Consider the following 27993-nt stretch of genomic DNA (forward strand, 5'->3'; position numbering starts at 1 on the left):
TAGCCTCCCCCACCCCCAATATTTCCTACGATTTTCATACATGTAATGTAATAATAAAATATGCTCCTAATAGCATTTTATTAGCTCTTTAAAAACATTTTATTTAAAATGTGGTCATTAAGGTAACGTAATTACTGATAGAAATATCTTTAGCTATTTATTATTCTTCGACTTAATTTCACCCGGTAATGTAGCTAATGCTGTCGACAAACAAAAATCGTTAAGAAATGCAGCGTAGACTGGTGTTTTGCATATTTATCCGCGTTACTACACACGTTCACAGTTAAACACAACCTGCTGCATAAACAATTGCAAAATCAGACTGCACCTGCGCTTCCGGTTTACACAACATTTGGTTCAGATAATGAGTATTTAAGTAAAGGCAAATGGGAAAAACGATTTCTGCCGAGAATATGTAAATATTGTACAATGTGATGCATTGTGAAATTTTAAGAATAAAAACAAATCTGAATAATGGCAGGGTGGGATCTAGTTCAGTAGGTAGAGCGCTCGTCTGACGTATTACGGTCGAAAGTTTGTTTTGTTTAACGACTTCACTAGAACACATTGATTTGTTACTCATCGGGTATTGGATGTCAAACATTTTGGTAATTTTGACATTCTTAGAGAGGAACCCGCTACATTTTCCATTTGTAGCAAGGGATCTTTTATATGAACCATCTCACAGACAGGATATCACATACCACGGCCTTTGACCAGCTGTGTTGCACTGGTGAGAAAAGACGAGAAAAAACAATCAGTTGAATGGATCCACTGACGTGGTTCGATCCTGCAATGCAAACACCTCAAGCGAGCACTCAACCGACTGAGTTAAATCTCGCCCCCGAAGGATCGAATACACTCTAGGGACCATTCTCTGATTTGATTTTCCGTCTTAAGTAGCGTCCCATGACTGGTATACCAAAGGCCTATAAAAGATCCCTTGCTGCTAATGGGAAAATGTAACGAGTTTACTCAGAAGACTATGTGTCAGAAATGCCAACTATTTGACATCCAATAGCCAATTAATTAATTGTAGTGATGGGAATCGGTTGGGGATTTCATCATCGATCATCGGTTATAATCGGTTGGCACCAACCGATCAACTTTCGATTACACAATCGGTTAGAATTCCATGACCATAAGAAGGCTTTGAATTATGAGGACCATGTACCTATTGTCGTGTGCATCCGGCAAATGGCTAATTGTGCCTTTATTAACTATTTAAAAAAAATGTCTATATGTACACATGAAAACAAACCCAAACCACTGTATATTTCCATCAATTTTATAATTTTAAGTGGAGGAAGAGTTAGTTAACATTTTCCCACCATCGATTATGGATGTTTATAATCGATCATGACACCGTAAGAGACAATCCGATCAATTTTGCTCTAGTGGTGTCGTTAAACAAAACGAACAAAAACAAACTGGATGTTGGAATATGTCATCATGCCTTCCACCCAGAAATAGCAGAAACGGTAGAGGCCTTCTACAAAATATTGAAAGGATCCTAAAAACATCATTTCTGTCTGGTATTATTTTCAGGTACATGTATAACATAATATACAGATACGAAGTGTAATGCGGAAAATACAAGCCGCAAATATTGAATAACGGTGTTATCGGCTTGTAACCTATTCAAATAAAGAAATAAAACAACGTTGACCGCACGAAATCTGTAGAATCAGCGCAGCGTATTAGGAGAAGATCATTTCGACATATTGAACACAATCGAAAAGAAAACAAAACAAAATAAACAAACAAAACAATGGAAAACGATGAATAAAACTATTTAATTTAACACATTTTTACCAGATTCACATACCACCCATAGAGCGTTATAGAGACTGTCATACATACATACACGCGCGCGCGCGCGCGCACGCACGCACGCATGCACACACACGCACACAAACATACATATATACATACAATATATAGGTATTCTACATCAATACATGTATACACTAGTCCACTGTTTCATGTACGTAAGCGTAATCGACCGCGTAACTTTTAGGCCCTATGCATATGGCTGAGTTAAAGAACATCCTTTTTATGGATGCCTCAATAGCTCAGAAGGTATCGTGACAAATGTGTACAATTTGCGGGCGATTCGGTGCCATAGGTTCTAGTTCCAGCAACGGCATTGGACAATTTGTGAGGCCAGAAAGAATTTAGTTATCCCTTGCGCCAGTGTGTTAATATCTATGTATGTAACCGTGAACCTCGATATACACACAATATATAGATATTCATACATACATGCATACGTACGTACGGGTTGTGTTTTGTACGGACGAACAGACAACATATCAAATACTTATATTATATTTATTTATATCTTCTGTAACTGGACATATATTTTTATCAGATGAAAGCAATACGAACGGGACCACTTTAATAAATACTTGCAAAAAGGATTCGTACCTGAGCAAAATTCCATGGCCGGACACAGAATTTCCCGACAGTGCCGAGCCAAATCCGTCCCGTTTCTCGTAGAACGTATTCCTCGCGTTGGTTTTCATCATCCAGGTACACACAGTCACCTGTAAAACAATGAAAGTAAATCTAGTTTGTGAATATCAATGGCGTAGCCAGCATGAGGCAGACGAGGCGCTTGCCTCGTCTGGAATTTCCCCAGATTTATTTTATTTTTCCCATGACATTGATATTTATTTTACAGGTCTGAATTTGCCTCGACGTGTTTTCCTCTCTGGCTACGCCCCAGAATGTATAGATATTTTAATCATACAATGAAATTCCTATCACGAATAGCCTACGTTACATTGTGACACCCAATAGCCGATGTGTAATTTTGTGCTGGGGTGTCGTTAAACATTCATCCATTCCATTCTATTCTGTTCCATTCCTACGTCACATAGGTTGGAATAATACGCGGATGTACGGTTTACACACCAATATATATTGGTGCTATAAATAATATATATTTTGTTGTTATTCAACAAAATAACCAGTACATCAAAGACATAATATTATTAGACTTATGCATATGTTATAAAACGTTGTCATTTAACGTCTCATCTTCGGTTTATTTCAGCAGTGTGCTTGCCGTGGTATGTGCTTGTAATTGGATATAAGCACTAAAATAAGTTGAAATGAAAATGAATGAAGAATGAATAAAAACAGTTTTCGTTACCTTCACACCACGGGTTGAATATCAGATAAATGTCGTCTGGGTGTTTGTATCTGTATTTTTCCGGTTCCGTCTGGTTTGCACCGCAGTGCTCAGTGTCTATGAACAGCTGGTAACGTCCAACAATTGAGTCCGGTGCAGACGACACTTTGAGTGTTACGCCTTTTTCCAGAATCTCTACGATGCTGAATCCCCATTCGGTTTTCGATGGACTCTCAGTTTTGTTGACCGACACAACACTGCCCTTACTTTGCAGAGGTCTTGACCCTGAAAGTGAAACAGTGAGGAACATTGAAACCACACTAATTAAAATATATTGTTAAAGGGACAGACCCTAGCTTCAACCCGTGAAAATTAGCACTAACTTTATTTAATCTACAAACCTGTAACACATTTGGATAAAGTTTCAACTGAGTGAAACACGAGTCTGTGACTTTGACATGGTGAAATACCCTCTAAAAATAGACTAAAACTCTGACACCATGACTGTTACTTCTCAGGCAGACGTGCGTTTTTAAAAATTTGACAAATGCATTTTGTGATATTAAAAACACCAGGAAGACCAAAAACACCACGAATGTATGGAAAATGATAACCTAAACCATAAAATCTAAGTAAAGTATGATTTCAGTTATCAAAAACGGCTATAATAGTCAAAAATATATGTTAGTGTTTAAAAACTAGAGTATGTCCCTTTAAACAATTAGATCTTTATGCGCTATGTAAGAGTTAATGGATTTAAAACGAAACATGACGCAGAACCTAGACGTTGTGTTCTTGTTGTTGATCAGATCCTGCAAGTTTACACTGAAGGAAGTGCTACCACTGAACATTATAAAATCATCAGGTTGCATAGAGAATAATACATGAGTGGCCGTTAGATACCATTTATCTCACAACGATTTGTTTTAAAATGTATCTAACGAGCGAAAGCGAGTTTGATACGTTTTTAAACAATACGTTTTCAAACAATGAGTTGTGAGAAACATGGTATCTAACGGACACTGATGTATCACATATTCTCAAAAGACAGGTTTTAAGCAAATTTTAATATCTTTTTCAACTAAAAGTTATTTACAGCCGTTGCACGTGTAGCTAACTTACGAGTCGCAGACACACGATTGTCAGGTTAACTATAGGTCACAATGTAATCTATTTCCACCGTGTTATTTTTCACGTGTTAAATTTAAATGTCGTTTTCCCACCTAAAACTTATTATGGCCCTAGATTAGCTTATAAGTCACAGATTGTACTTTTTTCCATTGGATTTGGTATTCACGACCTGGCCATCACCTAGGAGCATCTAGTCGTATGTCTTTGGATTGTTATCACACGTATATGTGTTAACAGTATGTGGTATCAAAAATAATGTATGATGTTCTCACCTAATGGGTGTGTACGAAAGATAATAAAAAGTGTAACTTTGTAGTGGGTATACATAAATTATATATATATAATATATATATATTATAAATTATATATATATATATATATATATATATATATATATATATATATATTTATATATATACTGTACCACGATTCACCGGTTAAGCCAATAGGGAATAAATAGCCTGATTTGGTTCACATAATCCAACGGTATATATCTACAGTCCATCCCACAGGGAACGCCTTTTTTTCTTATTATGGAATTAGCTACAAGTTATTTATTTCTGAGCCGATTGTTTTGTAAATTGCAAAAAAAAAAAAAAATTATTTGTTTGTTATTTCCAAAACACTCTTACTTTTTTTTCTTACATCAAACCAAACTGAAATTATTTATATATAATTATATATATATATATATAAACATTTGTTGTAGGAGAATGGGACGGACTATAGTTATAATATATAACTGTTTGAAGCATAAAACATTGTTATTCTCAAACTAACATCTGGGGTCTTGTTAATTAAATGTTCCTTTCCTTCCCATACAGATGAGAAAAGTTGAAGTCCAAGATTACCTGTTACAAATTTGAGATGGATTTGATCCTCTCTTTCTACGAACATTCTCTCGAAGGTTATCTTGATGGTGAAGTCTTGACCCCGCCTAAGGATCAGGTTAGGGATCTCATAATCCTGGGTCCGGTGGGCAGTCCGGTTTAGGGTCCGGTGTAGTTCAACAGTCTTGGGCTTTAAAATACCCTCTGAAAAAAACACAAAACCCCCCAAAGTTATCAAAATAATCACTATTTATGCACACTCACCTTAAACCAGAATTATCTTCGATTGTCCCCGAAGTGCATCAGTGGTATAATGTTATTATAATACATATTTATAAACCATGCACGATAGGCCTATATTAATAACAATCAAAAGTTTAATGTATGTATTTAAATAAGAGGCCCGTAGGAACCGGGGGACAGAGGCCGTCCCCCCTCCCCAACCCTCACGAGAGATCCCCTCCCCCCCACCCAGATATCGTTCCTACGGGCCTAAAAAAAAATGTTTTTAATAGACAGAAATATATGAATGTTGCATAAAAATTACTTATTTAAAGAAAGAAAGAAATGTTTTATTTAACGACGCACTCAACACATTTTATTTACGTTTATATGACGTCAGACATATGGTTAAGGACCACACCGATATATAGAGAGGAAACCCGCTGTCGCCACTACATGGGCTACTCTTTCCGATTAGCAGCAAGGGATTTTTATTTGCGCTTCCCACAGGCAGGATAGCACAAACCATGGCCTTTGTTGAACCAGTTATGGATCACTGGTCGGTGCAAGTGGTTTACACCTACCCACTGAGCCTTGCGGAGCACTCACTCGGGGTTTGGAGTCAGTATTTGGATTAAAAATCCCATGCCTCGACTGGGATCCGAACCCAGCACCTACCATCCTGTAGACCGATGGCCTAACCACTACGCCACCGAGGCCGGTCTATTTATTTAAAGATTTTAAAAAGGAGTGGGACGTAGCTCAGTGGTAAAGCGAACGCCCGATGCACGGTCGGTCTCGGATCGATCCCCGTCGGTGGGCCCATTGGACTATTTCTCGTTCCAGCCAGTGCACTACGACTGGTATATCAAAGGACATGGTATGGCTATCTTGTCTGTGGGATGGTGCACATAAAAGATCCCTTGCTACTAATGCAAAAATGTAGCGGGTTTCCTCTCTATAACTGTGTCAAAATGACCAAACGTTTGACATCCAATAGCCGATGATTAATAAATTAATGTGTTCTAGTGGTATTGTTAAACAACACAAACCTTTCTTTCAATATTTTAAAAGATATATCTCTGTTACAAGTATGAGTAACACGAAATTCAGCCCGCCTCCAAGTAATGTATAAATAAACTAATGGAATTAGAGACACATTCATTGGGAATGCATCTTCATACAATAATTTAATTATATATATTTTTATTATTATATTTTTTTTTTTAGCGGGCCCGATAATGCTAGAAATCGTTTTCGTTTTGAACACGGAAATGGCCGAATATATACGAACGAAAGAGACTGAAAAAACCCAACCTTCTTTCGCCTTCTGGAAGGCCGTAAGTTCCGCATCTTCGGCAAATGGGTTTTCCTGCACTGTAGGCGTTCGTCTGCCTGCCAGGTTCGATCCCAGCCACATCGTTCGTAGGCTGCCATAGTAACTGGCAAATTTTTCAGACAAGCTTGTTCTGAAAAAAAAGAGAGGAAAGAAACCCAATCAAGGCTAGAGGCAAACACGTTATGCAACGCTATAGACGCGTCTACAGGCTAAATGTTATATGAGAAGAAAGCATGCCCCAACCCCCACAACCACCCTACAGATTTCGTCGTCTTTGGGGAGCTCGGCGTATTTGCCTTCGACAAACTCAAATAGCATTTTTTTTTTTTTTTTTTTTTTTTTCCCCCCCCCCCCCCCCCCTTTACAAAATCCTGGATCCGGCCCAAACTGATTTAATTAAGTAGGATAGGACCAGTCTACTGCTTGACTAACCATGGCACCACAGAGACAAGTTTAGCTAAATACTAGTAATGTAAATTAATATAGCTACCTAGCCTAACAACTTGGGGGAGGGGCGACCAGTGGCGGATCCAGAAAATCCATGGAGGGGAGCAATGACATGTGACAGAAGGCCACAAACGTTCCCCAAGGAATTCCTCGGATTCTCCAACGTTAAAAAAAATAAAAATAATAACATACAAATATGATTGTCGCAAAATTAAGGGGTGGTGGGGGGGGGGGCGGGGGGCCTGGGGCCTCCTTAGATCTGCCAGTAAAAATAATTAATACTGAGCAATATAGGGTTTCTACGGCTAGACAAAATGGGCGCTGTATAATAAAACTCATTAACAGCTGACCAGTAATCCACTGTTCTGGAATGAGCCTCAGATAGTTGAGGTGTGTGCCCAGGACAGCGTTCTTGAATCTTACTCGAATGTGAGCTCAAAAATCAAGTTGAAATGAAAATAAAACATTCCAAATTCTAACCATAACACAATGACCGAAACGAAGTATGAGGCGTGTGTGTGTGTGTGTGTGTGTGTGTGTGTGTGTGTGTGTGTGTGTGTGTATGTGAAGTATCTGTTACGATGAATTTTATTTGTATAGAATGCAGGAAACTGCATTTCAGGATATGTAATTAAATTTTTTTTTTTGCAAAAACATTCCCCCAAAACTCTCTGAAATTGACATAAACACAGTAAAGGCCATCCATAAAGTACATACGCACAAAATATTTTTTTTAGATTGGCAAAATAACTGATTTTTAACGGACATATTTAATTAATATTAGGCCTACAACCTATTTGCGATTATAATTGTAGCGCATACGTATATAAAACTATAGTCATTAAAACTACATTCCCTGGAATATTTTTATTATTTAAGCATATAGAACAGAAAATCTAATTACGTTTGGTGCATATATGACGCCGCGTTCCGCATTGATTTCACTACGCTGGCTTATCCAGATCAAAAACAAAGCCATGCTTTTGAAAGTGGAACACTTTTGACGGGCTCGTACCGATCTCAGTTTTCATTGGCTTATCACAAGTATAGAATTCTCCAACAAGAGATCACGTGAGATTTCGCAATTTTTGAACAAATTTAACTGTCTTGATTGAGGGGTCGTCTCATATCTCCAAAACATATTTATATCTATAGAGGTATGGTACAACGCCTTTCCAGGGGTCGATGAGTGGGGGATTTGCCTTGAAATTTTGAGTGGCCAGCTGTTGGCATACGCGTTACATGTAAGGGGGTGTTTACTAATTACGTAACGCTCTAGGGGTAGAGGAAGAGGGTACTGTGTTCGATTTACGTAACATTTTTCAAGACTATATGTTATTTTTATTCATTACTTAGACCTAAAAAGGTGTTTTTTGGAAATGCGCGATCAGTCTAGGATCGATCCCCATCGGCGGGTATACAAAAAGATCATGGTATGTGATATCCTGTCTGTGGGATGGTACATATAAACAATCCCTTGCTAAAAAAAATGTAGCGGGTTTCCAAGGCGCGTGTGCAGGGATTTCAGCGGGGTTGGCGTTATAGACTGTTAAGCAACGTTTATATGGGGCCATGCTCCCCCCAAAAAATACATTTCAATTTTTTTAAGCTTGGGCAAGTAAGGGTTTCGACCTCCAATATCCTCCCCCTGCACATGCGCCCGATTCCTCTCTAAGATTATATGTCAAAATTACCAAATGTTAGACATCCAACAGCAGATGGAAGGAAGGATAGGATATGTTTTATTTAACGACGCACTCAACACATTTTATTTACGGTTGTATGGGGTCGGATGGTTATTAAATCAATATGCTTTATCTTTGATGTCGTTACCCCCCCCCCCCCCCCCAACTTTACCCTTTCCAAACGAAATAATATTTATTTGAATTTGTCGATTTTAACACGTAAAATTAAGAAGTGAAAACGTTCATTGTCTGCTTTAGTATATTTTATTTTAAAAATATATACATGATTAATGTGTTACTAGTATACAAACTAAACTTTGAAAGTTCTACTAACACTTTATAAAATATCAATTCTGAAATAGGAAGGTACGACTGTCGATAATACGTTGTCAAGATCAAACCGGTTTTAACTAAAGACTCTAGTACCGTATCCTCAACCGAATGTTCTTCGTACAGCGCAAGATTTCTCTTTAATTTTTTGAGACGAACCCTACAATTTGAAATCTGTAAACGCACGTGTTAACTGAAACTGACAACAGGCTGTCGTTTGTGCTTTGCTGAGCTATGGCGGCACAGGCGACGAATCCAGCGTATACGTTTGACGATATCCGTTCATAGCGAACACACACGACTTTTTTAAAAGTGCATTTGAGCTTGTGTTTCACATTTGTACATGATGTTATAATATGGTAACCAGAGAATGTAACTTTAAATTATTCAGAGGCGACGTAGACGGTGCGGCCGTACCACTTTTTGTTTGTTTGTGGGTTATATTTGTTGTATCTGTGAACAAAGTCTTCACAGGTGAATTTGAAAAGAGTCTGGCAACCTCGAGCCGTACCACTATTTTTTTACATTGTGCCGCCCTTGTTATGTTATGTTGTGCACACTGTTCCCATATGGAATGTTTAAATGCAATAAATTTTATTTTATCTTTTATCTTACCTTATCTTATCTTATCTTGTCTTATTTGATTGGATTAATTTATGGTAATTACTTCATTAGAACTTTTGTTTACTCATCTGGAATCTTTCTCGGCTTTTTTTTGTGTGTGGTTTGCCATTCCTCTCTACCCCTCCTCTCTTCCCCCGTTCCCTCCCCCACTTCCATTTTCTGATCATTGTTCTCGACGGAATGACAGCGTGGTGTTCGTACAACAGACATTCCACAAGAGACCCGTGTAGCTGAAACCGCGTAGCAGCTACAAAAACACCAACATTTCTTACATTTTATTATGTGCACAGAAATACCAAGTAGTGAATGTGATGAGTCTCGGAGAAAAGAACAACATAATACGATGATGATTATGATTGATACATCGGCGTCGGCACATCAAGGCTCGAAATTACCGGAGGGCAGGCCGTAAACGCCAGTCCAAATGCACAAGGTGCTTTCTGATAATCAGATTCACTAGCAATTTCGCTTTTGTTTTTATTTTTGACAGTATTCTAGATATACTGTGCCAAATAAGTTTAGGAGTTACGTACACGACAAGACATGATAGAAATACACACCACCTGATAGAACACGGGTGTAAGAAGGTGGCAAAAAGTAGGGGGGGGGGGGGGGGGGTGCACATACACCTATATACGCCAGTGTAGAATGTTGAATTTAATTGTACACATTATTTCATTGTTGTATGACCAGCAGAAATCCTCAGTTTGAGAAACTATAACATCAAATTGTTTTTATCCATACTCGTTCTAGCCAGTGCTCCACAACTGGTTTAACAAAGGCCGTAGTATGTGCTATCCTGTCTGTGGGATGGTGCATATAAAAGATCCCTTGCTGTTATTCGAAAAGAGTAGCCCATGAAGTGGCGACAGCGGGTTTCCTCTCTCAATATCTGTGTGGTCCTTAACTATATGTCTGACGCCATATAACCGTAAATAAAATGTGTTGAGTGCGTCGTTAAACAAAACATTTCCTTCCAAATTTCTAGGGGCGGGACGTAGCTCAGTAGTAAAGCGTTCGCTTAATGCGCGGTCGGTCTGGCTATTTCTAACTCCAGCCAATGCACCATGACCGGTATATCGAAGACCGTGGTATGTACTACCCTGTCTTTGGGATGGTGCATATAAAATATCCCTTGCTGCTAATCGAAAAAAGTAGCCCACGAAGTGGCGACAGCGGGTTTCCTCTCTCAATATTTGTGCGGTCCTTAACCATATGTCCAATTTTATATGAATTTACCTTTCAACGTGAGTGAGTATTGAATAATTTTTAAAGTTGGAGGGTAGTAATAATGCCCCCCCCCCCCCCCCACCCACCCACCCAAGCTTTCGACGTCCAAGTGATATGAAATTTATATGAAATTTAGTTCAAGTAATCGGTTCTCATTGCGGTATTTTTGCTTAAAAAGACAATCTTTGAAAGTGTCGTACCTAGTGTAAAATGTGTGTGTGTGTGTGTGGGGGGGGGGGGGGCTTAAAAACAAAAGCAATCGGGGTACACTAATAGAGGGGTTCCCCAACGAGGTTACCCATTTTTATGTTTATACGCTGGCCAGTCGAATTGAGAGAGAGAGAGAGAGAGGGGGGGGGGAGGGAGAGAGAGAGAGAGAGAGGAGAGACAGAAAGGGAGACAGAAAGGCAGACAAACAGACATACGGAGAGCGAGAGACAGACAGATAGCTGCTAGTGTGCATATAATAGTATGTCTCCCTATACTAACGACTCCTGACATCTGAGAATTGTCATCTTGAAGTGAAGCAAGGTTTAAAATTTCTCCGTGTCCAATTGAATTCTGTCACAATATAAATTTTTTATAATTGTTGTGTGCAAAGTCAGTGGCGGATCCAGAAAATCTATTTATGGGGGCCCCAATGACATGAGGAGGAATGCCAAGGGAACTTTGGGGGAGGTTTGGAGGAGATTGTAAAAAAACATGAAAATATAACTGTCGCAAAATGTAGGGGGGCGGGCCCCCTACCACCCCCTCCCCTAGATCCGCCTCTGAAAGTATTTCAAAACAGTTCTTACCTTTTATCTAATAAACAGTAAATCCAGAAACAAAGCCGATATTTCAACATGCACACAAACATAAACAAACCTATGGACGTAACGTTGGACACTTTTATGACGTCATAATGGTAATGGTAACGATAACGTTGTTGGTTACCAATGGCATTATTATGCTGCGTTCGGGTGTGTTCGGAAATTGATATTTGAGACGGTATTTTCAAGTCGGAAGTTGTCGAAGCGGTAATTGACCCCTCCGTACGGCGTGATTGACAACCGCGCTGGACCAATCATGGTTCGCGGTTCAAAAACCGCGGGCCAAACTTTGTTTGGACGTCATTAGGTTAGACATAATTTTTTTCGATGTGTAACGTTTTTCTATAGTTAGCATTAAAATTAGTTAAAATAATTGTCTCCTCCAACTGAATTATAATCATAGTAAACATATACTTCTGCTGACATGTGTTAACAGCGATGACAACTATGCGGAGCCTACGATTGACGTAAAATCAGTGTTTTCCTGCGAAACCGTCACATGGTATTAAAAGTGAAGTTTTGCCGAAATCCATCAAAATTCAACTGATATATAAATTCTACAAAGGTAAGAGTTTAAGAATCACTTTCCCTCTAATGTAATGGAATTTACTGACTCATTTAATCAGTCTTCGATGTATATATTGTCGTTAAGAATCCGTCGTTAAACTGCACACAGTCCGACGAATGGCCAAAATAAACGTTTTGACAAGACTTCCGATCGTTCCAGCATTCAGTTAATTCAGGCTTAAGTTAGGTTTAGGGTTAGTGATAGTATTAACAAGCATGCTGGAACGTTTGGAAGTCTTAGCTTTTTTCCATTTCTTTTTGTTTGCATGTGTGTTTTGGCGTGAGTGTGTGTATGTGCTTTTGTGTGTGTGTGGGGGGGGGGGGGGGAGTAACCTATATGTTTGTGAGCTTTAGGGGATAAAGAAGTATTGTCTGGAAAGTTATAGATTAGGCAATTTTTATGTAGGGACCCTGAAATGTTTTGAAGCAAAAAATAAAATAAAAAACAATTACCGGTTACGGTTTCTCGGTTTGATTCGATTTAAGCCAGTGCATCACGACTAGTATATCAAAGGCTGTGGTATGTGCTATTCTGTCTGTTGGGTGGTGTGTATGTGTGTATATATATATATATATATATATATATATATATATATATATATATATATAAATGTATATATTGCACTTTTGTCCTACGCTATTACTCCAGTTTTTGCACGCCCTTCGACGATCTAGATAGCTGAAGATCGTCGAAGGGCGTGAAACTCGGAGTAATAGCGTAGGACAAAAGTGCAATATACATTTATTGCATGCTCTACTCTCTCTTAAAGTATTGAGCACCTTTCAAGCCTTTAATGATAACCACCAGTATTCTATATATATATATATATATATATATATATATATATATATATACAAGATACCTGGCTACTAATGTAGCAGGTTTGCACTCTAGACTATACATGTCAAAAGTACACAATGTTTGACATCCAATAGCTGATGATTAATAATTCAATGTGCTCTATTGGTGTCTTTAAACAAAACAAACTTTAACTTATCCATTAGTCCCCCTCCACCCCACCCCTCAATTAAAACAACCCAATTTTACCATAATATATATTTAGTGATTTCCCTAGAAATTAGGCACGGCATGGTAGACCAAACACTTTTGGGGCATTTTCACCATTTTCAGGGCACTCGTTTTTCATTAAAAATACACGCGCCTTCTATACTCTTGTTCCTCGGCATATCGGGATTCCATTAATATAAAAGTCGAACAACAACAACAAAAATTAAGATGAAAAAGAAGAAGAAAAAAGAAACAAACAAGACATTTTAATTTATCAGTCCTGACAAGAAAAGTTAGCATAGGATGTTTTAAATCTTCTTTTGCTTGCATTCGACGTTTGTCACTTCCGGGTTCTTGTGCTTAGAGTTCGATTTACTGAAGTAAAAATGGTTTCGTCGATTTAAATCACGTTGTCATTGTAAATGTACCCTGTAGTGAAACACTTGAATGTCTCTTCCTGTCGGCTTTTTAATTAAACAACGATATTTCTAAATACATTAAGACGAAAACTTAATCGGCAGATCGGTTGATTTTGCTATCGACCTATGCAAATTGGCAGCCATTATTGAATGTTTGTCTAACCCTGCATCACGTGTCACGGGGGGCGTGGTTAACTCGTCATACGGAGGGATCAATTACGAGCATACTCGAACGCAGCATGATATGCAACCTTTCGAGAACCAAACTGAACGCAACAAATGCTGTGTACTCACTCAGGATTTGGATTCGACAGATATAGATTTACACGTAGGCCCTATTCGGATTCGAGTACCCGTGCATGGTGGAATATAATGATCAACTATTACTATAATACAATGGACAATGTAGGACAATAATTTTCGCAGTAAATAATAAACGATATATTGTCCGAACCAAATTGTTAACAACTACGAAAAATTACTCTCCTACCTTTAATTGCAGTTAGATTTCCTCCAAAGTTTGTCCAGACACAAATCGCAAAAAACCCATTACAATGACACAGATTCCACATACCAGATGCTAACCATGTCATCTATATCGACTTCGCTGAGAGCGCATAGGGAAAAAAGCATGTAATTTTGTATCAGCAGCCATTTTGACTTTTTATGGAATATTCTTCAACAGGGGTGAAAGGATAGGACTTAATCTAACACGTCATAACATGTTATGATATAAAAGCGAACGTGATGACGTCATATTATTTTATTTTTTTGGTTGTTATTATTATTATTATTATTTTAATGATACCACTAGAGAGCATCGATTTCATGTTAATTGTGTCACATACTTTGGAGGCTTTCATCCCTCTTGAAGAGTATTCCATAAACAAACAACATGGCAGACGGCAGAAAACTGCATGTATTTTTTCCTATGCAATCTCAGCAAAGACAATATCGGCGACATCGTTGCAGTCTCGTGTGTGGAATCTGTATATTTGTAGTTGGGTTTTTTTGCGATTTGTGTCTGCACAAATTTTGGAGGAAATCTAACGGCAATTAAAGGTAGGAGAGTAATTTTTTGTAGTTGTTAACAATTTGGTTCGGACAATAGGTTACACAATAGTTGTATGACCATGCGCTAGTTTCTCTTTTTGAACTGGCTGTTCGTCCGTCACAACATATCAACCGGTTTCTAAATGCAATATAATGGCATGATTTGGTATCCATGTTTAGCGCTGGAATAAAGATGCATAATGCTATTTTACTTTATTCCTTAGTCTCATCATCTAGTTTAAGTGTCGGGTACTCGGTTCCGAGTCGAGTTTGACCTCGAGTACTCGAGTCCAATATTTTGGACTTGTGGAGGTCCTACTATTCGGAACCACTGAATTTATTAAAATCCAAGTTATTTTTGTTTAACGACACCGCTAGAGCACATTGATTTATTAATCATTGGATGTCAAACATTTGGTAATTAATACATGTAATCTTAGAGAGGAAACCCGCTACATTTTCCCCATTAGTAACAAGATATCTTTTATATGCACCACCCCAGACAGAATAGCACATACCACGGCCTTTGATAAAATGTAGTGGGTTTCCTCTGAAAACTACGTACGCGTTAGAATTAACAATAGCCGATGATTATCAATCAATGTGCTGTAATGATGTTAAAAAAAAACATCGTAAGCCTAGTTTTGCACGTAAACGTATATCTACGACTAAATCACAATTCATATTACTATTATAGTACAAGAAATATATTTTAAAGTACACATATTTTATGTTCCTTTGTCCTTAAAATGCTCTATCTTTCGTAATGATGTAATTTCTTGTGTGAAACAGGTGTCAAACACATGCAAATGAATGCCCGGTATAACGGCTAGTTGCAGACGTAAACTTACGATGTTTAGTGAAATAGGCTCCAGAGCCCAATTTCACAAAACATTGTAAACCAAGTTTTGCACGTAAACGTAAATCTACGACTAAACCAGAGTTTTTATTACTATTATAGTACAACAAATATAGATAAAAGTACTCATATTTCATTTTCTATTGTCCTTAAAATTCTCCATCTTTTGTAATGATGTAATTTCCTGCGTGAAATAGATGTCAAACACATATAAATGAATATCCGGTATAACGGCTAGTTGCAGACGTAAACTTACGATGTTTAGTGAAATAGACTCCAGAACTTAAACAAATCTCTACTATATAACAAGCGATCCACGTTTAGCCGCAAAACAAGGGAACAAATCAACACTGTATAATAATTATACAATATCACAAAAAACACTTATTAAAATTGAATTAAAAGTAATTAAACTATATCATAAAAACCCACAACAAAACAAACCCCACCCAAAACCCCACCCTGACATTAGGAATCACGACGCATCACTAAATGCTTAATTATACACATAACACATTATATAATATTATATTGCTTCTATCACGAGAGCGAGGGGCGGAATGTAGCCCAGTGGTAAAGCGCTCGCACGATGCGCGGTCGGTGTGGGATCGATTCCCGTTGGTGGGCCCATTGGGCTATTTCTCGTTCCAGCCAGTGCACCACGACTGGGATATTAAAGGTCGTGGTATGTACTACCCTATCTGTGGGATGGTACATACAAAAGATCCCTTGCTGCTAATCGAAAAAGAGTAGCCCATGAAGTAGCGACAGCGGGTTTCCTCTCTCAATATCCGTGTGGTCCTTAACCATATGTCTGACGCCTATATAACCATAAATAAAATGAGTCGAGTGCGTCGTTAAATAAAACATTTCCTTCCTTCCTTCTATCACGAGAGATGCAATTAAATAGTTCAATAAATAGTTCTAAAATAAATTCAGTTTCCAGACACCATTCACACAAACCTTTTCCGAATCTCGTCCCTGTGTCTCCTGGCCATCAGACAATTGCCACACAACACCGGACCGCCGCCACCGAGTGCGCCATCGACAACGACTATAATTGTAGCGTGTTCGAGACTTCGATTTGCAGGTTCATTCTCAAGAAATGGCACCGTTAATGAAAGCTGACGGCGCTGTCGACTACAGATTTATGGCAAACACGAACGAGAAAGGGATACGTCAGAATACGTCGTGTGGTGTATACAGGTGTATGACTAATGGTATAATTACAGAGGGGAGAACGGATCAGGGGAATCAGCAGGCGCGGATCAAGGGGAGGGCGTCGGGGAGCGCCCCCCTTTTTTTTTCGCTGAAGTCAAAAGAAAAAAGAAAAGAAAAGCCTGTTCAAACACCTCTTACCATGTTCGGCGGACCCACCCCCGTTTCACAAACACGTGGGTCCGCGCTTGGGATTGGTAATAATTAAATCAAGTTGATATTTGACATGCAAGTAAAACTTATTTCTGAAAAATTGGAATTGTGCGTGTGTGAGAGAGCGCGCGTGTGTGTGTATGTGTCTATCTCTGTGTGTCTGTGTGTCTGTCTCCGTCTATCTCTCTCTGTCTCTCTCTCTGTCTGTATGTGTCTCTCTCTCTCTCTCTCTCTCTCTCTCTCTCTCTCTCTCTCTCTCTCTCTCTCTCTCTGTGTGTGTTTTTGTGTATATATATATATATATATATATATATATATATATATATATATATATGTATGTGTGTGTGTGTGTGTGTGTGTGTCTGTGTGTCTGTGTGTATGTGTGTCTGTGTGTGTCTGTGTGTGGCGAGAGAAGAGTGGTGCATTGTTCCCAAAATAAGCTTATGCATCCCACATTGAAGGATGATGATTTTACGTCTATGATTTTATGATAACCATTTACTGTTATATATATGAAAATAAATGGTTCAATGATTGACCGATAGATTTAATGATAAATTTTTATTAAGCTGAAGCCATGATGAAATGACAATTTGCATTAGGCCTACGCCCTACATAGTTTGTTTATTTTGTTTAACAACACCACTAGAGCACCTTCAATTATTAATTATCGGCTATTGGGTGTCAAACATTTTGTAATTTCGACATTACGTCTTAGAGAAGAAACCCGCTACATTTTTTCATTAGTAGCAAGCGATCTTTTATAAGCACCAGTCCATAGCCAAGACAGCAGATACCACGGCCTTTGATATACCAGTCGTGATGCACTGGCTAGAATGAGCAATAGCCCATAACCACTGAGCTATTTCTCGGCCCCTATACCCTACACAGACTATTGTATTTTCCCACCTATTACACTTCCAAAAGTGCGGTTTTTAAAGAAAAACGGATTTATGAAACGGGTGCATATAAAATTACTGCTATTTATAAGAGTAGTTCTACGTGTTGTTTTCATGCGTCCATTTCCCGCGTTCTGCGCTGGCACCAGGAGCGGATCTACGACCTATTAAAGGGGACGGTTGGGGCACAAAATTCTAAAAAGAGCAAATTTAAGTTTGTTAAACGGCAATGAGTCAAGCTACAAAAAAGAGTAAGATTTGTAAGGGGGGGGGGGTGGAGGGGAGGGTTCAGAGATCGGCATGCACGATTTTTTGTTTAAATAAAGATGTTCAGCGACGTATTTTCATGATAATTTAATATGTATAGGACCTAAGGTGCAGGCTCTCTTTCCCCATTATGTAATTTGTTTATAATGCAAAATATAAACAGTTTTAATAAAATCGAGTTTCAAGTCAAAAGACATTGCCAAGTTAACTCGCAAGTCTCGTCATGATGTTCAACACATGTTTTCTCAAACAGTTCGGAATAAGATGCAGAAGCCCCCCCCCCCCCCCCAACATGCCCCCCCACCTCCACACACACAAAAACATGCCTGCTCCAACGTTGTTTAATGATCTAGCTAGGCCCCGTTTTACATTTAGTGATCTTAGCGCTGAGATCACCTTAAGTGCGTATGGTAGCTATGTACTTAAGTTGATCGTAGTGCTAAGATTGCTTCATAAAACGGGACCCTAGATTGTCAATAAGATCTAAATAAATTGAAAAATGGCGCGTCAAGGGAAAAAATCACAACAGTTGATGACCTATTTTACATGTAATCTAGAGACTACAGATTTAAATAGCGGGTTATTTTCCGTTCTAGCTAATGTTCCACAAAGGTTTGGTAAATTAAAGGCAGGCTGTCTTTTTTATAAGGGAAAGAGCACATAAAATAAACGCAGCGCTCTCGAACAATTTAACTGGAACATGTAACATCTTCTATCATATCACATTCATCTATTTGGCGCAAAACCCTCTCTATCGAGCGGTCGCAATCGCTCGCGCTCCTGAATATGTCCCAGGGTTCCGTTCCCACACTTATCCATTAGCATTTCTCCCATGCATGCCGAATTTGAGTACCATGAACAACAAACTTGAACTTCGGGTTAATATAAGCACACCAATAAGCTATAGCAAGCTATCGGTATACTCTCACGAGTTTCTGGGACCAACTTTTATTATATAAAATTTAGTAAAATATCTTAAAATATCAGTGAAATAAAAGTGTTATCAGTCACTCAGTGACGATAACACATTTTAGAGTGAAATTTTTACTATTTCATTCTAAAATGTGTTATCGTCCCTGTAGGAAGTGTTATCTTCACTGTAAGAAAGTCGGTACTATTTTGCTGCTGGCATTTTAAAAATAAATAGAACATTTCATGTTTTTTGTCAAATATGATTTATATCTCATCTCGTGAATTGCAATCATATCACACTCATCGTGACTCGTGAGATATGATTGCAAACTTCACTTGATGAGATATAAATCTTATTTGACCAAAAAAATAATAATTCAAATATCCTCTATATATCTTTAGGCGCAAAATCCAGTCTAGCGAACGGCCGTGATCACTTGCAACCTCCTGAACATGTCCCAGTGTTCCGCTCTCACATTCACACATTAACCTTTGTCCCATGCATGCCGAATTGCATATCATGAACAACGTGCTTTCGGGTTAATATAAGCACACAAATAAGCCATAGCAAGCTATCGGTATACTCTCAGGAACCAACTTATATTTCCGAGTTGCTTGATTATATTCATATTTGATATAGCAGCCACCTTAATTAAACAACTACGTGTTTAAAGATACCATCATTTTATTCTCCCAAAGCATCTAATACACAACAAATTGAGCAGGATTAAGCAGCATCCTGTGTGAAATTGACAGACTCTAGTTTTTAAACACCATGGCTAATTTTTCAATTTTAGAGCCGTTTTTGATAACTGAAATCAGAGATTACTTAAGATCTTATTGTTTAGATTATCCAATTCTATACATCCGAAGTGTTTCTGGTCACCCTCGTGTTTCTAATACCACGAAATGTTGGGGGGGGGGGGGGGGGGGGGGGGGGGGGGGGGGGGGGGGGGGGGGGGGGGGTCCGTATTTTAAAAAACCCCACGTACCTCTGATAAGTAACGGCTATGAAGACGGCTACAGACTATTTTAAAGTATATTTTTCTTCATTGTTTCACTCCGTTGTAACTCTCTGAGAAGTAACGGTTATGGGGACGAGCTATAGACTATTTTTAAGTATATTTTTGTTCATTGTTTCACTGTTGTAACTCTATCCAAATGCGTTACAGGTTTGTAGATTAACCAAACTTGGTGACTATTTTAACGAAAGGGCGGAATTTAGCTCAGTCGGTTAAGTGCTCGCTTGAAGTGCTTGCGTCGCAGGATCGAACCACCTTGGTGGATGAATTCAACTGATTATTTTTTCTTTCTTGTTCCCACCAGTGCACCACAACTGGTCAAAGACCGTGGTATGTGCTTTCCTGTCTGTGGGAAAGTGCATATAAAAGATCCCTTGCTGCATCAAGAAAAATGTAGCGGGTTTCCTCTCTAAGACTATATGTCAAAATTGCTATATGTTTGACATCCAATGGCCAATGATTAATAAATCAATGTGCTCTAGAGCACTAGATAGCGGCGTCGTTAAACAAAACAAACTTTAACTTTTAACTATTTTCACGAGTTCCAACTGTAGGATCTGCGACTTTAAAAAGGCTATCATTTGAGTTCCCCGTTGGTGGCTGTTTAATACGGGTTTTACTGTATATTGGCACACGCAATGCCAAAGCCATAATAATGTCTTTAATACACACGATGCAGACGTTTGACACTTAAATGACCATCACCGAAACAAGATTTGTTCGAAGATGTGACACTTTCTAACGACATTTCTCAAAAAGGGTATAACTGATGGCGGATAAACGACAACTTTAACACGTACGCGGAGAAAAGACGATTACAAATGCTGTTCTGTCTTTCAAGTTGATATCGTAATTATGTCTTAAAAGAGGCAATCCTGAGTTCGTGGGATATTTTATATGCACTTTCGCCACAGACATGACAACAGCACGGCATTTGAAATAATGGGCGTGCGGCACTGGTTCGAAAGTGGGTGGGTTTTTTATTTCCTTGTTTGTTTGTTTTTATTTGTTTTTATTAAACAACCAAAATAAACCTCAGCAACAGAATGGATCCACCAATGGGGTTAGGTCTTAATTTTCCAAACACCTCAGGCAAACGCTCTACCAAATGAGATAGATCCTGCCCCCTTAGTGAATGTAAACCAACACTCCCCCACCTGGCATGCCCAATCCACCCCACCCACCCCCCCCCAAAAAAAAAAAAAACACACACAAAAAAACCCAATGGAGACATCACCTTGTAACTCTAATGTGTAAAAACAATGAAAACATTTTTAAAATATCGACCAATAACATTTCACCTTTTATATAGATTATTTACGGGCGACGATACTGGTCGTTACTGATCCAAGATACTAGGTTCAACCCTATATATATATATATATATATATATATATAGAGAGAGAGAGAGAGAGAGAGAGAGAGAGAGAGAGAGAGAGAGAGAGAGAGAGAGAGAGAGAGAGAGAGAGAGAGAGAGGAGAGGGGAGGGGGGGAGAGAGAGAGAGAGGGAGGGGGAGAGAGGGAGAAGGGGAGGGAGAGAGGGGGGGGGGGGGGGGGGCAAAAGAGGCAAAAAAGAGAGAGAATAAACGTTGGCTGCACTTATTTTCCACTAATGCCAACAAACACGTGTATTCTATAACTCACAAGTCTAGAAATAGAGATACCGGCGGATATAAACATGCGCTTCAACAAGTTTATTGGGAACACCTAATTAATCATTGTTCTAACAACGAAACTAAACTGATGAGGTCCACTGCATGATCTGAAATGCATTCACGCTCGTATAACGAAGTGCTTTGTATTTTTTAACGAAACAAATAACAAGGAAAACATCAGCCATGACAGATTGTATAGTAAAAAACAAACCATGGAGCAATGCAATTATATACTATTATAACTTGTAAAGAAAACGTCATACTAAAACATCCACCATAGTTAAAGAAAAAAGAAGTTTGTTTAACAATACATTATTAAATATTTGCTATTACTATCTAGTATTCATAACGTGTCAAAAATACAATAATTTGAGTGCCTTGCTTCTGTCACGACCATATGTTCTTGCCCGCATTAAAGGCGCAGTGTCAGAGTTGCATGATGGCAGCTTCCCGTCAAAATTATTGATTAAAACCGTCCTCGGTAGTGTCGTGGTTAATCCATCGGACATAACGATGGTAGGTACTGTGTTCGCAGCATGGTACCGGCTCCCACCCAGAGCGAGTTTTAACGACTCAGTGTGTAGGTGTAAGACCACTACACCCTCCTCTCTCTCAATAACCACTAACCACTAAGAACTAACCCACTGTCATGGACAGACAGCCCAGATAGCTGAAGTATGTGTCCAGGACAGCGTGCTTGAACCTTAATTGAATATAAGCACGAAAATAAGTTAAAATAAAAATAAAATTATAAACTTTTGTTTTGAAATGTAAACATTATACCTTCAGCTATATGTCCTTAAAAATACAACGAAGTAGTCGAACAAAAATATATTGGAGAATGTTTGGGAATGAAGCAAATTATACTCAAAACCAAAGAGATTTTACTCGGAGGCAATTCGTTCAGCAGGAACAGAACACTCCATGTCAGGCATGCGTGGATTTCAAGTTTGCTGTCTTTGTGTAGTTCACCTCTCTCTGACGGCCCCATCTAGTTGACGAAAGTCGACTTAGCAGATTTTATGGATTCGTCGGTTTCACAGGCTTTGTTACCAAGTGACAAGACGGATCTAGTCATACTGTACGCGTCTCAGTTTGCACGACATGTATGTTATGTACATTACAATTTCGATATTCCGTGAAGCAAATCCTCAAATTTGGGGCAAAACCATAGAGTAATTCGAGCAAAATGAGATGGGTTGAAATCGTTTCACTATGTGTTTTCCTAATTCTAACCACAATATTAGTAGTTGTAATCCATGTAAAAAAAAATTGTAGAGATTCGTTTGAAACCCTATATAAGCTGTCTGGCAGTAATGCTAATATGAATAAATGTTGTTATCCAGATTCGGACATTTTAATTTTCCATGGCAAAAATCAGCCTGCTCCTCCTGCAAAAAATGGGAGCCGATACGCACATGTTTTTGTTTTTTTACTGTTAAAATAATGAATAGAGTTACAAAACAGATTTTTTTCGGGGCGGATGAGGCAAGGGAAGGAGGGGGTGTTCGGAGCAATTATTTATAACACTGAGCAGACAAGAAACAACCCCAGTTTTGTATGTTTAATGATGGCCCGATCAGTACACCTGCGTAACACGCGTCTTAGCACCTGTGGAACACTTCCTTTCTACAAGAGTTTAACGTCTGGACCTTGTTGATATAAAACAGTTTTGAAGTCCGTTAATCAAAGTCTTTTTACTTTCACTGGAACCAGCATAGAGCTATTTAATACGGAACTAAATGTATGTTAGTTACTCGTCAAAGGAAGGAAGGAAATGTTTTATTTAATGACGCACTCAAAACATTTTATTTACGGTCATATGGCGTCGGACATATGGTTACGGACCACACAGATAGAGGGAGGAAACCCGCTGTCGCCACTTCATGGGCTACTCTTTTCGATTAGCAGGAAGGTGTCTTTTATATGCACCATTCCATAGACAGGATAGCACATACCGCAGTCTTTGATATACCAGTCGTGGTGCACTGGCTGAAGCGAGAAATAGCCCAATGGGCCCACTGGCTTACTCGTCAAAGAGAACTGTAACATACTATAATAGAGAACGTAACTTAGTCTTTTTTTGTGTTCTATTTTTCAGTTGCATATTTGATTTAACTGTAACATATGCTTGATACTGGCGATAGCAGAATTAAAGTTCGCAATTCGTTAAAGATCAAAGTTATAAAAAAATGTTTACAGACATCTCGTTGTAAAGTGCATGTAATGTCAGGCAGTGCCAGTGGGTTTACTTTAATACAATTACTTTGAGTTACAGTAACAATCATAGTTATGAGCGTGGTTTGGGCTGAGGACTGGATCTGAAGTATTGGATTATAAGTAATGTGACTAAAAAAAAAACCCCAGAAGATTTTAAAGCTGCAATATCGGTTACATATTCTGTAAAATCGTTTTATTTAACGACGCACTCAACACATTTTATTTACAGTTATATGGCGTCAGATAATATGGTTACGTACCACATAGATATTGAGATGGGCTACTCTTTTCGATTAGCAGCAAGGGATTTCTTATATGCACCATCTCACACAGGACAGCACATACCACGACCTTTGATATACCAGTCGTGATGCACTGGCTGGAACGAGAAATAGCTCAATAGGGCCCACCGACGGGGTCGTTTACTAATGCAAAACACAAACACAACTACATATTTAATAAACTCGTCTGTCTTTGTTGTCATCGGATATAACCTTAATGATATCCGCAATGGAAACCCATTTTAAATTGACAACGCCAAACACAAATTTAAAATAAGAGGTTCTAGTTTGCAATAGCGACATATACAATTTCGAAATCCTGCCAGGAAATCTAAAACTGAAAACATGCAAATCATTTTAACTTTTTTTGAATAACTCGAAGTGACTATGTTAAGCACAACACGTCTCACAACACGGGACTGGGGTTGAACTTGAGAGTGATGGATGAACTTAGCGCCGAGAGTGAAATGTGTAGTGAAACCATCCAAGTCTCGTCGCCATGTTTAGTCAAATGTAAGACCGAACATTTCAGAAATCTCCGCTCTTTGTGCATTTCATTGCTTCTTAATGGCTAACAGTGCATTCGCAGGCACGTGTACAGTAACCTATGCAGTGTGTGTGTGTGTGTGTGGGGGGGGGGGGGGGGGGGGGGGGGGGGGGGGGGGGGACAGCACATACCATGGCTGTTGGTATACCAGTCGTGGGACACTGGTGTTGGTACGGGGAAGAAAAAAAAAAATGTGTCCGCTGAGAAGGTTTGATCCCACGAGACATGCGCCTCGATGTACTGTTATTACATGGATACAAACTCAGAACGGGTAATATGTGAAGGGCTGACAGTGGCGAGAGAGGTGTTGGTCCCTTCAGTTGAATGGCCAATTAATCTATGACTGCGCCCTTCAATTGCTGGCGAGGGGCGGGACGTAGCCTGGTACAGCGCTCGCTCGATGTGCGGTCGGTCTGGGATCGATCCCCGTCGGTGGGCCCATTGGGCTATTTTTTATTCCAGCCAGTGCACCACGACTGGTATATCAAAGGCCGTGGTATGTACTACCCTGTCTGTAGGATGGTGCATATAAAAGATCCCTTTCTGCTAATCGAAAAGAGTAGCCCATGAAATGGCGACAGCGGGTTTCCTCGCTCATTATCTGTGTGGTCCTTAACCATATGTTTGACATCATATAACCGTAAATAAAATGTGATGAGTGCGTCGTTAAATAAAACATTTCTTTCTTTCAATTGCTGGCGTCTTTCATAGCCTATGGATTATTCGTAGTAGCAGTGACATTACTACAGATGAAACGGGTTGTGACGTACAGCACCCGTTTCGACTTGTGTTCCACGACTGGTAAATAAAAATATAAAAAAAATCCACGGTATGTGCTATCCTTTTAATAGGTAAGTACATATAAAAGACGTGTTGATTGTAACTAGTAAGAATAAAGTATGTATACGCATGATGATACGGATTACAGATACGTGGAATTTGCGCCTTAACATTGAGCCCAGGCAGCCAGTTCTGTCCAGGACAGCGTGCTTGCACCTTAATTGGGGAAAAAACAACAACACAAAAACAACCCCAGATCACATCATAATCATCATCATTATCAGCAAATCACTACCTGACTCTGCCCCGTGGGAAACAAACAGCAGTCATAAAGTAATTGAGTGAACAAAGAGAGGGATGTTTTCTTGGTGAGGAATTAGTTACGGAATAGATGGCACGCTCTCCGGATTCCACTGAGACTGCGCGGTAGATACGATCATGTAAGGTCTAAGATATAAGTAAACAAGATGTGACCTTGAGTGACGTACATCAGTTACGGTGAAACTGAATACACGTGCTGATTTGAATTGTATCATGCCAGTCCAGCTTTGTTAAAGGTACACGGTCGTATATTTTTAACAAATCTGCACGTATAAATGAATACACAGAGTATTTGAATTAACAAATCAGCACGTGTATTCAGATGCATTGTAACTGAATACACGAGTGTTTGTGAATGATATACCAGCTTTGTTAAAGGTACACGGTCGTATATACTCAACAAATCTGCACGTGTATTCAATTACATTATAACTGAATACACAAGCGTATTTGAATTATATACCAGCTTTGTTAAAGGTGCACGGTCGAATATAATTAACAAATAAGCACGTGTATTCATATACATTGTAAATGAATACACGAGCGTGTTTGAATTATATACCAGCTTTGTTAAAGATACACGGTCGTATATACTCAACAAATCAGGTCGTGTATTCAGTTACAGTTAGGAGTGCCAAACGAATTTGATTTTTCTATTAATGTTTTAATGAGTTCACTATGCAAATATGCAAAACAAATATGCATAAAGTCCATTAATTCGTCATAAATAAATGTCACAGATAAATGTAAAAATAGCCAACTATGGCACTTGCAATTATGGTACTGCTCCTTTTAATAGTGCTACCGAACAGGAACAAAAGAAGGAATATTTTATTAAACGACGCACTCAATGCATTTTAATCATGGGCGGATCCAGGAAATATTTTTAGGGGGGGGGGGGACCAAAAAAGAAGGGCACATTGACTCGTCAAAAGGGCACCTTACTACAAGTTTTGATATTTACAATTAATATGAATTCCTACAGTTCTACGTCATAATATACTAGCAATAATGAAGTAAATTGGCGTCACTCGCGTTAGAACCTCAATGGGGCCCCATTGAGACTCAATAACACAGACACATATCTGCAAGCTTGCGCATGTACACGAAAATCTTGATTTCATTTATCTACAATATAATTATTGTTTACTTAAAAAAAAAAAAATTCTACAAACAAAAAGGGCACTTGGACATTTTGAGGGCACTTGAACAATTTTTTGGGGGGACGCGTCCCCCTGGTCCCCCCCCCCCCCCTGGATCCGCCCATGTTAATTACGGTTGTATGGTGTCTGACATATATTTGAGGACTACACAGATAATGAGAGAAGAAACCCGCTGCCGCGATACAATGGAAAGGAAGGAAATGTTTTATTTAACGACGCACTCAACACATTTTATTTACGTTTTTATATGGCGTCAGACATAATATGGTTAAGGACCACACAAATATTGAGACAGGAAACCCGCTGTCGCCACTTCATGGGCTACTCTTTTCGATTAGCAACAAAGGATCTTTTATATGCACCATCCCACAGACAGGATAGTACATACCACGGCCTCTGTTATGCCAGTTGTGGAGCACCCAGCTACCGAAAACAACACAGCGTAACTACTTTAATCTTTAGTTCAGGACAAGATGGTACGATTTTTGCGTGCAGCCTCTCAAGGTCAGCCGTTGAGTGACCTCTGACCTGAGCACGTACCAGGAAGCCACAATTACAAGAAGATAATTACACAGTGAGCGGAGATTCGCTGTTTCCGCATAGCATCTGTAGTCGGCGGCGTAACGAAGTATGCAGCCGCCGACATCAACTTAAATCACCGTGACTTCTCTTGGTGTGTTTCCGTTTCGCATAAATCGCATCCGTAACAATATTCTCGGTTTCTGCACTGTGTGGGGTTTTTTTTTATGTTAATCATATGCTTATTTTGACACTTGGTTGAGGAGGGTTGAGAGAGAGTAAAGTTTGTTTTATTTAACGATGCCACTAGAGCACATTGATTTTTATCTTATCATCAGCT

At 39.0% G+C, this 27993-nt stretch overlaps 1 protein-coding gene across 3 annotated transcripts in view; it reads right to left on the reverse strand.

The window, feature by feature from the left end:
• The window catches only part of LOC121388580 (hemocyte protein-glutamine gamma-glutamyltransferase-like), a 64637-nt gene that overhangs the window by 34799 nt on the left and 1845 nt on the right, over positions 1 to 27993 (reverse strand). Inside the window, exons 1-5 of one of the 3 annotated variants that reach the window (XM_041519975.1) lie at positions 16660 to 16876; positions 6640 to 6791; positions 5122 to 5304; positions 3161 to 3424; positions 2431 to 2549 (exon numbers count right to left, since the gene is read on the reverse strand). In XM_041519975.1, the coding sequence (XP_041375909.1) occupies positions 2431 to 2549; positions 3161 to 3424; positions 5122 to 5304; positions 6640 to 6791; positions 16660 to 16694 (753 nt within the window). In that variant the 5' untranslated portion in view covers positions 16695 to 16876. Of the gene's footprint in view, positions 1 to 2430; positions 2550 to 3160; positions 3425 to 5121; positions 5305 to 6639; positions 6792 to 11774; positions 11859 to 16659; positions 16877 to 27993 lie in introns of those variants that run through there. The other 2 variants (XM_041519972.1, XM_041519974.1) reach the window with 2 other exon arrangements.

Source organism: Gigantopelta aegis, chromosome 14, assembly GCF_016097555.1.
Source record: "Gigantopelta aegis isolate Gae_Host chromosome 14, Gae_host_genome, whole genome shotgun sequence".
In the NCBI taxonomy this organism is placed as follows: Eukaryota; Metazoa; Mollusca; class Gastropoda; order Neomphalida; family Peltospiridae; genus Gigantopelta; species Gigantopelta aegis.